Source organism: Pelecanus crispus, chromosome 16 (genome assembly GCF_030463565.1).
Source record: "Pelecanus crispus isolate bPelCri1 chromosome 16, bPelCri1.pri, whole genome shotgun sequence".
Taxonomy (NCBI): domain Eukaryota; kingdom Metazoa; phylum Chordata; class Aves; order Pelecaniformes; family Pelecanidae; genus Pelecanus; species Pelecanus crispus.
Genome location: NC_134658.1, coordinates 4,443,227 through 4,458,576, shown reverse-complemented (window position 1 = coordinate 4,458,576; position 15,350 = coordinate 4,443,227). Strand labels below are relative to the sequence as shown.

General features: G+C 58.5%; 2 protein-coding genes across 6 annotated transcripts in view; one reads left to right on the top strand and one right to left on the bottom strand.

Moving 5' to 3' along the window:
• The window catches only part of EPB41 (erythrocyte membrane protein band 4.1), a 100,488-nt gene extending 96,805 nt beyond the window's left edge, over positions 1 to 3,683 (top strand). For all 5 annotated transcript variants that reach the window (XM_075722041.1, XM_075722038.1, XM_075722037.1 and 2 more), the window contains one exon: positions 125 to 3,683. The gene's annotated coding sequence lies outside the window, so the exon portion shown is untranslated. The remainder of the gene's footprint in view (positions 1 to 124) is intronic.
• Positions 3,684 to 13,685: 10,002 nt separating this feature from the next.
• Positions 13,686 to 14,999, bottom strand: TMEM200B (transmembrane protein 200B). Its single transcript, XM_075722111.1, has one exon. The coding sequence runs from the start codon at positions 14,997 to 14,999 to the stop codon at positions 13,686 to 13,688; it is 1,314 nt and encodes a 437-aa protein (XP_075578226.1).
• Between the last annotated feature and the right edge of the window lie 351 nt (positions 15,000 to 15,350).

Sequence of the window (15,350 nt, the reverse complement as noted above, 5' to 3'; positions counted from 1 at the left end):
CTGCCACTGATGGCAGCTCACCTTCTGATTTCAGTTCTCCAGCAGCTTCAGGGAAGCAGGTTCCTTTCTTTCCCAGAAAGCCGGCTGTTGGTAGCTATAACTTGCCATGTTTCTCTCTTTCTAGGAAGCGTTCCTGCCAGACACAACACCAGGAAAAAGAAACCCAGCAAAACTACCAAGAAACTACCTGGAGCACAAAGACCTCGGATTTACAAGACTTGACACTCAGAGACATTCATATCATTTATTAGGAGTTGCGCTTTGACATTTTACTTGGGATTTTCCAGACTCCGCTGGATCCTACTGGATATAGATTTTTTTTTTTATATATATATATATTGACAAAAGTATGCCATATTTCTAACTGTACTGAATATTTTTTACAGGTTTTCAATTTTGCATTCCCTCTCACGCATAGCCTCTTCGGATACAGACGCAGACACACCTCGCAGGGCTCAAAGGGTCGCGCTTTTAAGTCGTATTCCCTCCGCCTCGTCAGGGATAACGGAGATAAGCCACATCCGTGCATATTCCGAGTGCGGGATCCGTATGCGCCTTTAAAAAGCCATGGGTCCTTCTGCCAGGAGAGTCAGTTTAAAAAGTCAGACTTCAGTTTTGTGCAGCATTTCTGATTGCCTCTTGATTTTTTTAGCTCTAGGGAGCTTGAGACTCCAGCCGCGATACCTGGGCGTGCAGAGCAGAGCTGCCGCCTTCGCTCCGAGTTTCCTCCCCGTTGGGTTTCAGGCCCCCGATGTGTGAACACAGTAGGGTTTTGTGGTGTAGCTTATGCACACATCTTAATAGCTGACTAGATTTAAGGAATACTGGAAGTTGCTTCAAGTATCTTATACTGTGAATTTTAGAGCTTTAAGAGGACTGTGATAGCACCTCGCCTTCCTCCTGTGTGTCTCTGCCGAGTGCTACCTACCTGTTTGTGTTTTCTAGATGCCATTAAATTAAAAAGCCCTTAGAAGTGTGCGTTTAAGGTGTTTGGACTCTGAATGCTATAAAGGTAGGCTTACGCAGCATTCACAGTAACTGATTTTTTTCAGTGTCATAGTTTTTCACTTGTTTGTGTTCATGATTTTTAAATTAGGGGGTTTTTTTTGTAAGTCATGGGTTGGTTTTTTCCCCTCCCCTCCCAGTGCTATTTAAAGCTAAACACGTTACCCATATACCGGGGCATATATCCTACTATCATTTAATTTAAAAACCTTTAGACAATCCTTCCTAGGCCTGTAAGCTGTACTTGGAGAGGCTGAACAAGAAATCTTAGGAGGTGTCAAGTGTTGCTGGTCGTGATAGAGCCAAACCACATGGCAAGTGCTGCCACCCCCCTCTTCCACGCTGGCTTAAGGGTCTGTGCTTCATAACTGCCTTGCTGGAGTGAAATACCAGGGTTAGTGGCTGCATCTTCAGGCTGAGCTTACAGACCACCGGGGCCACCGCCAGCTAGGTGGGCATGGCCAGAAAACAGCTTTTCTGGGGCTGGCTGCGCTTCCCTCCATGGCACCTGGGGCCGAGCTGCTGCTGCCGCCTTCTGAGCTTCATGGAAATGTTTTAATCGTGCCCTGGTTTCTCTTTCCAGCATTTAAATTTAAAAAGAAAAACAAGCCTTGTAAAGAGTCTGCACAGACACTTGTGAACACTTTAGTACACTTTGAGGTTGTGATTTCGTTTTTTATATATATATAGTGTGGCACCTTGGTAGCTGAGGGCATGGAGTGCTCTCTGCTGCTCCTCGGTTGAGGATGGGAAGAAAATGGCAATGAAAAAAACCTCTCTGCTATTTTAAATTTGAATAATGTGTTTCAGAAGTCACTGGATTTAGCTCAGGCTGCAACGACTTGCTGTTTAGCTGCAAACAGCCTTCGAACTACACTGGGGCTAGTCTCGGATTCAGGTGCAATTTTAATTAAGCTGTCAGTATTGATTGGAGACTATGCCGAAAATGCTGGAGCTGCTGGATTTTTGCTTTCTTTGAGCCTTGCTGGCCGTGGGTCCTTCTCAGCCTCCAGCCCTCCCATGCCGGTAGCTGCTGCTCGGGCTACTCTGGGTGCGTGGTCCCCTTCGGTGATGCTCTGCCTTCCACCGGGTACCGGGCATCCTACTCTGGGGATTTAGGGAGTCCTGGGCTCCACAGCTGTAGTGCAGAGATGAAGTCTTCCTATTTATGTCTGAAAAGCCTCTTCCTTCCTTATTCAGCAGCACAGACCCTGTAACAGGTCTGTGGCCCTGCTGTCCTCAGCTTAGTTGGGTAACGCTTGCCTTAAAAGCCCATCGTGCTGAGCAGCCCTCTGGCACTGTCCCTTTTCTAGGAATTTAGCTTTTTGCCACTCGGTCCTTCCTTCTCACCCTGGAGCAGCTACCTGAGGAGTAAACGGGCATGCTGAGTAGTCATTAAGAGGATTTCTGAGCTTTCCCAGACAAAGCCAGTGTGATAAATTAAGTTTGTCCATAGCACTTAAAGGCACTTGGCCATCACGAGGACTTAGGGAAACGCGGTGCGCGGCTGAAGCTTGGCCCTGGGTGTTCCGCTGGGGCGTTCTGTGCCCTGAGCAGGGGATTTCTAGGCTGAGAAACCTGCTGGCACGAGAGGTGCTGCCTTTCCAAAAGGACGTGCTCCCTGTGGCTGCGTGCATCCCTTTTTAAGGGCCCTTAGACTAGAAAAACCCTCTTTTATTTCTTGTTTCCCCTGGATTTTGGGTGGCTGTTTCCAGGCTGTTCATTCTCACACTTCCCCCTCCTAAGTTCTTGCTTCTCCTTGAAGTATTTTAAACAAATTATCGCCTCGTCTGACCTTTGCCATCACCCTGCTGTCTGACCCCACCGGGGATTTCCAGCCCTGCTGACCCTCTCCAGCCGACACGGCCGCCTCCGTGCAGCACCCGAGCCCTGGAGCTGGACAGGAGCAGCGGCAGCCTGGGAAGAAGATAAAAGTTACGAGAGAAGAAGGTTTTTGCATCCTCACCCGGGGCTGCCCACACCCCTTCCACCTCCAACAGGTTTTTAAAATCCTTGGCTCTTAGCGTGCGGTGTTATTTCTAGGGACAAACCAGCTAAGTAAGGTCTATTTATATGAATGTTCCCAGCTCTTCCCACTTCACAAATTCACCCAGAGACTGTCTTGATTGTATAATATACATTATATGGAAGCTATTTATATATGAATGAATGTTTTTATAGAAAGGAAGGCAAGGAGCTCATGTTCTCCTCCATTAAGCTGGAATGGCAGCTCCAGTTGCCAAATAGCAATCTCTGACCAACACGGATGTATTAGCGAAGGACTGACTGATTTCTGGTTTTAATAAACTGTGGTTTGCTGATTTTTTTTCCTAATTGTACAATTACCTTAAGAGGTGGTAGTGTCCCAGCCTTAGAGATGAAACTTGTAAAAAAAAAAAAAAAAAAAAAAAATTTAGTTGAGAATATGAAGGAGCTTTGTAAAATTTTTTTAAGGCAATTGTGAATTGTCTAGGCTAGCCATTTACACTCTTCGTTATAAAAATAAATAGGAACTTTTAAAATTGGCAAGTCTTTATAGATCACCTAGTGCCGGGAGCTGTTATTTTGGACTTTCATAGTAAATCAAAGGGAAAGTTGCCGTAGCATTTAGACAGACGTAAGTGTTCAGTATTGCTTCTTGTATTGCATTTTTCAATAAATTTTCAAACAAAACTGTCTCCCTGGCCCTGAAGCCTCTGTTCTTACCCTCACCCTCCTCCCGGTCTCTCTCCCCAGCCTGGCTTCGTGGCAATTTGCTTTTTCGCACCCCAGGCGCGTCCCCGGCAGAGCCGCCGTGTGCTGCGACCGCTGGAGCTCTCCCCAGCCCCGCGCCGGGCTCCGCCGCCGGCTGCGTTTTCCTGCGCTCTCGGTGCCTTCAGACGCTTTAAACAGCTCCCAGCGGGGCCACGTGCGGGACCAAAGCCCCCAGAAAGGGCCAGAAGGGAGCTCCCAGGGTCTGAGTTTTCCCTAAAGCATCATCGCTTGATATAAAACCTCCCTGTGAGCTGTTGCATTTGAGGTGAGCTCGGGTGAGGGTTTCTGCTCAGTAGCTGCAGCAAATGTGATTGAACTGGAGCGGGGGAGATGTCTAAGCCAGCTTTTTTTTTTTTTTTTTTTTTCCCTTGTCCCATCTCATTTTTTCTGGCTGCAGCATGTTTAGGAGGGACAGAAATACTGAGCAGAAAGCTGATGGGGCATCTTGGCCGCCAGCCCGACGGAGAACAAAAGACACTTGGCCGGCTGGAGCCGGGGAACCGGCTGGGAAGAGCATCCCTGCGGGCACCTCGCGCCTCAGCCTCCCCAGCAGCCGGGCAGGGTTACAGCAACCCCTTGCCACGCGTGCACATGTCCGTAGCCACATGGTAAAAAGCAACATTAATTCCAATTGCTCCGGAGACAAGCCGTTGCATCTTACCGACACCCTGCCTTTGGCCAGTTTGCTTTCAAGCCGCTCCAAGTATTAAATCTCAAATGTACTGCAAAGCAAAAATTACCAAGGAGCCACAGAAATTGGCCCCGGATAGTTGGGAAACGGCCACCGCTGGAGCTGCTTTTCCGTAACACATCACAGCAACTTGATTTACTTGCACCAACAAGGCAGCATCGAACATCGCGTTATTTCCCCAAGCCAGCGTGGGCTCCCGCACGCGGCTGGGGCAGCCCCGGGCTCCTTGCCTTGTCCAACCCGATTAGGGTCACGCCAAAACGTGCTTTAAATAACCCTGTCCCGGGGAGCTGGGGCTCGCGGACGTCCCCGCTCCTTCAGATACCGCGCTGGCACCATGAGCCACAGCCGGCATGACCCGCGGCCCCAAAGACATGGTGTTGGGGGACAAACAGCCAAAACCAGCTGAATTATTCTGCTCAGCTGCGCTTTGGGGTGTCAGTCGGCCAAGGCATCACCTGCCCCGAATTATTTAACATTGCCCAGGGAGCAGCACTAAGCTCTGCCTGGCTTCGAGCTGCCCCGTAGCGGAGGTCCCAGCCCGTCGGCTCGGCATCAGGCGATACAGGGAGCATCACCAACCGGGGGCTGCGGGACTCCAGCAGCGCGTCCCGGCAGAAAAAACCATCGGCCTTGGGAGCCGGGCAGCCCCACGGCGAGGGGACGCCGAGCTGCCGCCCATCCCCGCCGCCCCTGCCCCCCCAAGGGGCTCCCAGCCCGTCCCCTCCCCGGCGCTGCAGGGACGTCGGTGGCACCTGGGACCCGCTGCCACGCGGCCCACCCGCCCCAGCCACCACGCTTTGCTGGGCGGGACCGCTGCCATCGCAAGTGCAAGGGCACCCGCAGCACAGGGGACACTCGAGCTCCATCCGGAACGCCCAGGGAAATTCGTCCCCAGCTCGTTTCCCCGGGGACAAGCGCAGGGACAGCAGACACCGACCACCGATGCTCAGCCACGACCCTTCGCTCTGCCACCAACCGGGAGACCACCACGACGGGAAAGGCTTTTCCTTAAAGCTGCCCCCGAAAGCCTCCCCCAGGCCGGGTGTCCCAAGCTCGGGGTGCCTTCACCCCCCGCAGCCGGAGCGGCTCTGAGCCCCACTGCTTCCCCTCAGCCCCACGCCTCAGCCCCCCCCCAAACTGCAAAGTCTGCCAAGCCCGGAGCCCGGTGGCATTTTGCCTGGCTACAAGCAAGGGAAAATATTAGGTAAACAAACACCATGGCAATCTAGAGAGATGCAAATAAATAACAAAAAAAAAAAAAAAAAAAAAAATCCCCTAACCCCTTGTCCCAACACCAGCAGAAGGCAGCAGCTCCCGGGGGGCCAAGCCCGGGCTCCTGGGTTGCCCCGTGCCAGCTCCAGCCCCCGGATCCCACACCGGAGGCTCCGTCTCGGAGGTCCCATCCTTTGGGAAGGAGCCACAAGAGCAGTTTCCCTTCGTCAGCCATCCCCATCCCTGGTCCTTCCTCGCGTCTCCATCCCAGACCCGGAGCCGGAGGAGCAGCCGTCACGCCCGGAGGAGAAAGTTCCCATTCAAACAACAACTCGTTCCAGCCTGGGCTATTTTTAAGTTGTTCCTCGTTTCGGGGGCTCGGGCAGCCAGTCGCGTTCCCGGCAGGCCAGCGCGGTGCTCCGGGGTCAGGGCCGCTCTCAGGGCCCCGGCGGGAATTGCGGGAGCCAGGCAAGCGGCGGGGTCGACTCCATCACTTCTAGACGGGAGAGCCCAGGGCGGTTGAGGGTCTGGGACAAACAGGGTTCGAAGGGAGGAATTGCATCTGCGACAGGCCAGGTAGGACACGCCGAGCTCAGCCCTGAGCTCCGCAGCTGGGGAAACTGAGGCACGGGGGAAAAGTCAAAGCGGGAGGCAGGGAGCGACCTCCTGTCCTGCAGCAGCTGGGCCGGTGGCACCGGGTTCATCCCTGCTTTGTCCCCGAGCCCCGGCCGGCACCGCTGCAGGAGCCTGCGGGGCTGTGGCCATCAGCCCCGGCACCTCCTTGCTCCCACCCCGCCCCTAAGGGCTCCATGCTCCCCCGGGAGCAGCCCCCCAGGGCACTTTGGGGGAGCAGAGCGTCCCCACTGCTCTGCAGAGCACCCCAGGACCACGCCAGCCCCCGGGAGGCTGCAAACCAAACCGATGGGTGGGTTTACACCCCAGTACAGCCCAGTTGCTCCACACCAGGCTTCCCCAATACCGCAGACCTGAAGTGGCATCCCCCCGGCCCGCTCCATCGCCGCCGCCGCCTCGCCTCCCTCCCCAAACCCCCAGAGTGGGGAAGTGGCAGCTCCCTGGCCAGCGTCCGGCCCCTCCATCGCCCCACGGGGCCGGACACATCGGCCGGATGCGTCCCACTGCCCTCAGCGACTACCAGGGCAACTCGCAGAGCTGCTGTGTGGGATCTGAGGCGGCAGCAGGGGCCGGTTGTGCCGGTGCAAACCCACGCCCAGGCGCTCACAGCTCCGGCACCCGGGGACACCTCGGATGGCCACGGCGTTAATGCCACCGCAGCTTTCTCCTGCAGGACGCAGCCAGGAGCGATCACCGCCCCGCGGAGGGGACGGCTCCATCGGCCCCAGCTCTGGCATCCCATGGGGATACAGCTCATCTCCCAGCGCAGCCGCCCGTCCCGCCCGCTGCAGGACACGGAGGCTGCTCCAGGCTCCGGAGCTGGCCGCGCTTGGGTGCACGCTCCGGTGTAGCCGCCATGCCAAGCCCCCGGGGAGCCGCATGCGGCGGCTTTTGGCCGTTCCCGACCCACGCGCTGCTCTGCCTCCGCAGCGGCCAAGCTCCGGGGCGGCCAGACACGAGCTTTCCCCTGCCACCCCCCCACACCTCCCACCAAGCTTCTCCGCAGGAGACAGTTTTCCTGCGGTAGGAATGGATTCCCGAAGCCCAAATTCCCAGCCCTTAAACGCCCCAAGTCCCAGTTAACCCCTTGCATGCCAGGTACCCCATTATCTGCGCATCCTTTCCTTCCCCCCGTTTCCCCCCAGCACGGGCAGCGCTCCCAGCGGGCTCCAAGCCAAAGCCCCAGAGATTTGGGCTCCGGCTCCGACAGCACCCATCGTGGGGACGCTGATAACGGCTGACAGGGGACTCAGGTTTTGGAGCTCAGCGCTCCCCGCCCCACCCAGAAGCAGCCCCGAGGGGATCAGCCCCATGTTGCACAGCCCCTTTCTGCAGCAGGAGAAATGTGCAGGGCCTGGGGTGCCAGCGAGTCTGTGCACAACACCCCAAACCCACCAGACCCCAAAAATAAAGAAAAAAAAAAAAATTAAGCAACTAGTCCCAAACCCACCCCAGCTCCAGCCCCGTCCTGGCTCCCTGGGGTGCTGGGAAGCACCAGGACAGGCACCTTGGGCTCAGTGCCGGCTCATTAATGCAGACAGGCACTTTGCATCGCACTTATTTCCTTTTTTTTTAAACAAAGCATCCAACAGCAGCACCCTATATACCTTGCCAAAAGGTCACGAGGCTTCATGAGCACCGGGGAGCACACCCACACCCCACCACCCCCGCTTAGGGGTCCTGATCTTTAACCGTAAGGTGCAAAGCGCCGCACTGTCACTCGGCGCGCGCCGCAACAGCCCCAGCCCCGGCACGAAAAGCCCCGACACTTCAGCTCCCCAGCGCCTCAGGAAGGAGATTGATAGCAGAGAGCACTCGCCCTAAATAACGCACCAACATTTGCATTCCCTGGCTGTGCTACAAGCGCGCAGCCGCGAGCAGAGTGCTTTCCTTCGCATAGACTTTAAATCTTAAGGGAGGACGTACTGGCCAAGCAGACTCGGGGCTGTGGCCTCCCTCACTGCGGGGAGAGGAGGAGGAAGGAGGAAGAGGAAGGGCTGCGAACGCAGGGGGCTGAGCAGCATCAGGTGTGGGGTGGGAGCCATCAGCCCCCAGCTGTGGCCGATCTGGCCGAGCGTGGCCGTAGCCGTCTGTGCTGGGGGGCGTGGGTCTGGAGCCTTTGCTGATTGGGATCGGCTGCCTTTTGGTGTGGCTGTTGCAGCCCTTTCTCTCCCTGTCCCCCCTTTTTGCCCCTTTGGGGACAACCGCCTGACAGGAGGGTGTAGCGAGGTGGGTGTTGGGCTCTTCTCCCAAGTAGATAACGGTAAGACAAGAGGAAATGGGCTCAAGCTGCGCCAGGGGAAGTTTAGATTGGATATTAGGAAAAATTTCTTCATGGAAAGAGTGGTCAAGCATTGGAACAGGCTGCCCAGAGAGGTGGGGGAGTCCCCATCCCTGGAGGGGTTCAAAAAACGGGCAGAGGTGGCACTTGGGGACATGGTTTAGTGGGCATGGGGGTGTTGGGTTGATGGTTGGGCTGATGATCTTGGAGATCCTTTCCAACCTTAGTGATTCCTAGTTTTTACTTTCATTATAAATGATCCAGCCGCCAAGCCAGGAGGCGTGGGGTTGCTGCTCTCCCCTTAACTGGTTTGGTGGTGGAGTTGGTAGTGTTGGGTTACTGGTTGGACTGGATGATCTTAAAGGTCTTTTCCAACCCAAACGATTCGATGATTTCTTGGGCCAGCTCCGACCCTGCCCCATTCGAGCTGCACGGCCCTTGGCTCCAGCTCCACGTAGGTGCCCCGTCACAGGGGTGGCTGAAGGGCTGGTACTGCCCCCCGGGGATGGAGGGGTCCCAGCAGCAAACCCCGCGCCCCGCTGGCGCTGCCTGGGGCGGCACTGGGCACAGAGGACGGCTCTCGGGGAGGTCTGCACTCTCCCCAGGGCACCGCTCCCACACGCAGCCTAGGGCAATGGCTTCCCCCAACCCATTTTCCACATTTTGTCCATTTTTGGCCCAAACTATGGCTGGCCCATAACCATGCGCCAGCCTAGAGGTCCCTTGGTGGTGCGGGGGTAACTGCAGTTAGCGGGGCACTTGCCTCTCCTGCCTCCATCCCCTGCTGCGGTGGCCCAAGGGCCACCATGGTGGGTCCTGGTCAGCATCGGGACAACCCCACTACTGTCTTTTGGTGAAATTCCCCGTTTCTTGGTAGGAATCTCCTCCTGCAGCAGGCACCGGGGCTGTGCCGGTGGGTTATAACATCCGAGTATTTAATCCATAGTTTACAGAGCCGGTTCCCGGGCAGGATGAGGGGCTGCCATCCAGCAGCGCCCTTCACGCGCTGCACAGCGCGAGATCTCCAGTGCTTCCAGGATGGTTTAGCTTCGCAGCTCTGCAGCCCGAGCGGGGTCGACGGAGCGATCCAGGGGGAATTTTTTTTGCTTTATTTTTAAATTTTAGTTTTTAATCCAGATCCATCCCTACCCGGTGTTATTCCCAGCACGCTGCGGGACAGCGTGGGGCTGAGAGCATCCACGGCAGGACGAAGCCAGCGCTGTTAAAAATCCCGCAAACACTCCTGAAACCGTGCCCGCAGGCAGAGCTGCAGGTGAGGGGGGGCACAGATGACGCTCTCCCAGAGAATGCACGGGTCTTCTCACCCCACCGGATTAATTAATAAAGCAGCTTTGCATTTTGCAACGAGCTCAGAAATGCCTCCCCGGAGGATGCTGCTGAGTTGGGTAGGAGGATGCTGGGGCGGGTGCGTGCTCCAGGCAGGACACGTTGCGGGGTGGGGGGTGGGGGGGGGTCCCTTCGCGTCCCCCATCATCCGCCACGCTGGGGTGCAGCCGCTTCCCGAGGCCGGGCTGAGCCCCAGCCAGAAAATAAAGGGGGAAAATGAAAACAAAAGCCCCCAGCCCTGAAGCAGCTCCTGGCGTGGCTCCTCGCAGCGTTTCGGGCTTGAATCTCTTGCTGACGATTTCCAAAGCGTGGCCTGTGGCCTGGCATTAGCTCTGGCTGCAGCTGGATAAGCCCAAATGAGAAGTTATTTTCAGATGAAAACAACCTCCTGGCATGTCCCCTGGGACGCTGCTTCGGGGCAGACCCCGCCGGTGACTTTCTGTTGTTGCTGTTTATTGCATTGAACCGGTGCCTAAATAATTTTGAGATTAAGCAGCCAAATAAATAGCTGAGCCGTGGTCTGGTATCGCTCCCAGCGAAACCTCAGGGATGCTGCCGACTCCCAAACCGCAGCCGTCGGCCCCGTCTCTGCTTCCCTGCAAACGGGGATGCTGGTACCCCAACTTTTTGGGAGAGTTTGCATTGGAAACAGAGACAGCTTTTTCTTGTAAAGCAGGAAAAAAAACTCCACTGCAGGGTGTGGGGGGAAGCTTAGGGGTTGCTTTTTGGGAAAAGGGGGGTTCAGCAGCCCCGCAGCCGGGGCGTCTGGCGTGGGGCGGGCTGGGAGCGGGTGGAGGGGCACGGCGGAAGGTGGAGGTGGGGCCGGATCTGCTCCAGGCACTCGGGCGTGAAGCAGATATCATTCCTATTTGAAAGGCAAAATAGAAATTAAAATGAAAAAAATAATAATAAAAAATAAACCAAAACATGCCGAGTTTTCAAAGAGAGGGGAAAAAAAAAAAAAAGTTGTGGAAAACCCCGACTTTCCTAAAATGACCGCGATGCGGTTTTGTTTCTTGCAGGCTTTAAGCTGCCGTTTCCCAGCTCCGGTGCCAAGCGCCGTCGGCAGCGTGGGGTGATGTGGAAGGCGATGAAAGCTGGGCGAGAGACCACGGCATCGCCGGCACAACCCTCCCTGCCTCCCGCAGCCCTGGCTCCCGTCCCCAGCCCCACGGGGTGGCAAAAAGGGGTGACGAGCCTCCGGCCAGGGACAGTTCCCCTCTGCCCAGCCCCGGGCTGGGGGATGTTGGTCTCCGAGCTGCTGGGAATGCTTGTGCTGGGAATGTGTTTTTGCAAGAAAAAGCAGCTTCCAAGGCATTCTGCAGGGATGTTTTGGTCTGGAGAAGGATATTGTCTCTGAGGTTTGCAAGGTCCGAGGCTCTGTGCTTGCTTCAGACCGGAGAGAGGGAGAAGCAGAGACAGGAATCAAAGAAAAAAAAAAAAATCCATTTCATGCAAAGAAAACATATTTCAGCCATTTATGTGCACCACGGCGGGCTCTGGTCTTGGGAAGGCAAAAGGCAGAGATCCCGTGTAAGCAGCAACGCCACATTTTGAAGCCTCCCGAGTTGCCGGAGCGCAAAGCTGTCCTCAGCCCTTCGTGCTGGTCCATCCTTCGACAGCCTTGGCATCCGAGAGGAGGAGCGCCGGAGGGAGCGGGGTGGGCTGGGACGAGCCCCTGGCACCGGCAGACGCGGCTGCTGAGGATGCACAGGGTGTTCCTGGCCGGAGAACGGGATCGGGGCGGCGATCAGAGCACGAGGGGCAGCGGTCCCTTCCGGATCGATGGGGAGGGCAGGAGGCGGGGGGGGGGGGGTGGGGTGGTCCCCGGGTGCCTGGCAAGACGCCAGCGCCGGCCGCTTCGACGAGGCAAAGCTGCTGCAAAACCAACATCCTTCTCCGCTTTTTGGTAGGCGACATCTCCCCGGAGATGCGGGGCGGGGGGAAAAAGAACCAGGCAAAGAGCAAAAAGAAAGATGCAGCCATCTGCCCAAGCGGCACCCTGCCATGGAGGGACTGCGGGGACGCTGCCCAACCACCCCCCGCTCCTGGGTCTCTGTCGGAGCCAGAGAAGGACTTGGTGTTAAAAAAAAGGAGTTTTTTGGGGGAAGGACCAGCTCAAACCCCAGCATCATGCCTCCCAGGGTCGAGGGAGGACAGCCCAGCTGGCATTCGCATGAGCCAGCGGCACAGTTGGGACCCTCCAGCCCCTGCCTTAAAAATCCAAAGGTGAAGAATATTCCTCTGGTTCCTATTTATTTTAACCATGCCCCACCATTGCTGCCTCGCGGCTGTGCCACGGCCGGTGGGACCTGACAGCTCCTCACCCCCCGGCCCCGTGAGCCCTCCTGGGTGGGCTTCACCCATGGGGACACTGCACCGACAGGAATCAGGGCTGAGCACCAAAGCAGCGACCAGCCCACGCCTTCCCCAGGGGCAAGCACGGCAAAGGCCTTGGGAAAGGATCGGGAAAGACATGCCAGAGCAAAAATCGCTCGTTTGCAAGAAAACGGGCAGCCGATGCGTCCCTTGTCCGGGCTGCTGAGCCCGGAGCCGTCTCCCAAGGTGGGATGCAAACTGCATCCCGCAGCGCAGCCTCGCCCAACAGAGCGAACCCTGTTTCTCTACGTCATTTCTCATTTTTATCCACATTGCCTTACTGCGTTTGCCTGCTGCGATGGGTTTTTGGAGGGTTTTGTTTCCGTGCTACCTTGTCTCCGGGGATCGCACCACCCCAGTGCCAAGGCTGGCTCTCTGGCCTCGCCCCGTGCAGCTCCTGTTCTGCATCCCCAGGGCACCCAAATAAATAACGCGACGGCACCCAAATAACGCGACGGCACCCAGTGGGGCCCGGCAAAACCAGCACCAACACTAACCCCTACCTCTCTGCCCCATCGCAGCCCTCCCACTACCCGCATCCTCCGCCCCACCAGAAAACAGCACAAATAAACGCCGACCGCAGACGGGCTTCGGAAACCACCGCGCCCCAGCGACTCCGCTTTAATTTCTCAGCTGCCTGCGCAGCAGGAGCGGGGGCAGCAGCACCTCACTCGCTGCCTGCAGCTCCTCAGGCGCCTTCACGTCCCTGCTCTGCAAAACACAACCCCGAACCTGGAGCTTATCACCTTACGCTGCAAATATCCAGCAGCTGGCTCTGGAGCATCCTCCCCCTCTCCAGCCGAGCCTGGCTGCGGGCAGCACGGCCTCCGAGACCCGGGACCGGCTGCCGCAGGCGCTGCCCACCCCCAGCACCCCGCAGGCGAGGCGATGAGGCGAGGCGGGACCGCACGGCATGGAGATAATATTTAATAGCCCCGTCAGGCTTACGTGCTCTGGTCAAGCAAATTTTCCGGTGGGTTGAGGCCAGGCGAGGGGGACGCCAACCCCCAAAGCATCCCCCCCCTACCCCAACCCCGCTGAAATCAAGCGCTGCGGGGGCCGGCGGGGCTGTGCCTGCCCTGCGTCCCCATCCCAGGGTTTGTGCCGGCTCTCAAAGCGAGGGCTCCTCTGGAAAAGCCACCAGGAGAAGGGCTTCAAAGGCCAAGGGCACCCCCCGGGAAGCCGCCGAGGCAGCCAGAGAGGACGTCCCAGCGAGGCGAGTCCTCCCCAGGAGCAGCGGGTCGGGACCTGCCTCTTGGCGGCCGCTCGAAAACGCCGCCCCCGGACCCCTCCCGGGCGTGGGGTTTTGGGGTCACCGGTGGGTGCTGCGGGCCAGGATTTGGGACTGCGACGTCACGGTCCCCGAGGGCCGTGGGGACGTCAGACCCGCACACCCCGCTCCATCCCCACCGCCCAGGAGCTGGGTCGGGGCTCCCCGCGGCTCTGGGGCTCGCCGGGCTCCAGCAGCCGGTCCGAGGACTCGCCAGTGCTTTCCAGTTTGGCGTAACCCACCAGGCTGACGTGGTCCAGCCGGGGCCAGCTCCGGTTCTTACGGTCCTTGATGGGGGCCACCAGCAGCACCCCCGGCCGCCCGAGGTCCAGGGATTTGGAGTGTCCCGGGGCGTGGAGCTGCGCGTCCGGGCTGAGCTCCGCCGCTGCCGGCCCCGCGCCAGGACAGCCGCCATCCATGTTGATGATGACATGGCCGCCACCGCCGCCGCCACCACCACCGTCCTGGCCGCGGGGAGCGATGCTGCCGCCGCCGGAGAGCAGAGCCCGGGAGAGCCGCGGAGCTTTGGTGGGGGGCTCGGCGGGGCCGCCCTCCGCCCTCTCGCCGGCCCCCCGCGCTGCCGCGTCCAGCAAGCGGTTGTTGAGCTTGATGACAGGCAACGCCAAGGCGCCGATGGCCGAGGAGAGGAGGGACTCGGCTTCGGTGCGGCAGGAGAGGCTGAGGTTGGCCTCGGTGGAGACGCCGGAGCGGAGGCTGAGGAGGGAGGCGGTGGGGGACGCCGCCGGGCGCTGGAGGAGCTCGGCCGTGGTCTGGAGCCTGTTGGGGCCGTAGCAGTCGGACCACTTGCTGCCGGGGCCGGGGCAGGGCTGGCAGGAGAGATCCACCTGGTAGCAGCCCTCCACGCACTCGGCATTGGCCTTGGGGACGGGCTGGCCGTCCCCGTGCTGGCAGCGCCCGTCCTCGGGGCCGGTGCCCTCGGGGAGCCCCGCCGCCATGGAGTAGAGCCCCTTCTGCATCAGCCTGCGGGTCTCCATGTCCCTGTTCTCATACAGCATGGTGTTGGCGCAGATGAAGATGAAGAGCCCGATGCCCATGATGACGGGGCCGATCAGCTTGAGCTTCTCGCTGTGGGGCACGTGGCGCCCGGCGGCCACGTCCCTCCTCATGTCCCCTGCGGTGCTGGTGTTCCCCGCACCGGCCCCGCTGCCCCCGGGTCCCCGGTGGGGCCAGTAGCCCACCACGGCGATGGTCATGCCCACCAGGACCACCGAGATGCCCACCATGACGAAGGCTCCTGACGGCGAGCGCATGCGGAGCTGCCCTTTCACCGGGACCTCCGGCGGGGACTTGCGCCGCAGCCTGCGTCCCCGGCGCCGCGGCGGGGCGGGGAGCACCAGCAGCTTGGTTCCCCCCGCCTCTGGCTCCCGCATGGGTCCGTTGGTTTTGGCGCTCTCAGCAGTCATCGTCTCTGGCTCGGCCGCTCTTCCTGCAGCGTGGGGAGGAGAAAGAGGGGGAGAAGAGGCATCACTTGACGGGTCTGGGGGTCTGCGTGCCCACGATGCCAGGAGCACGGGGATGCCAGGAGCATGGGGACTGCAGGGACACTGGGAGCATGAGGATGGCAGGAACATGGGGGGCACGAGGACACCAGGAGCATGGGGATGCCAGGAGCACAGGGGGCAAGGCAGGAGCATGGGGACTGCAGGGACACTGGGAGCATAAGGATGGCAGGAACATGGGGGGCACGAGCATACCAGGAGCATGGGGATGCCAGGAGCACGGGGAGCACGTGGACACTGGGAGCATGGGGATGC

Coding starts and splice junctions, on each gene's coding strand:
- TMEM200B (XM_075722111.1), bottom strand. CDS start 14,999: ATGACTGCTGAGAGCGCCAAAACCAACGGACCCATGCGGGAGCCAGAG.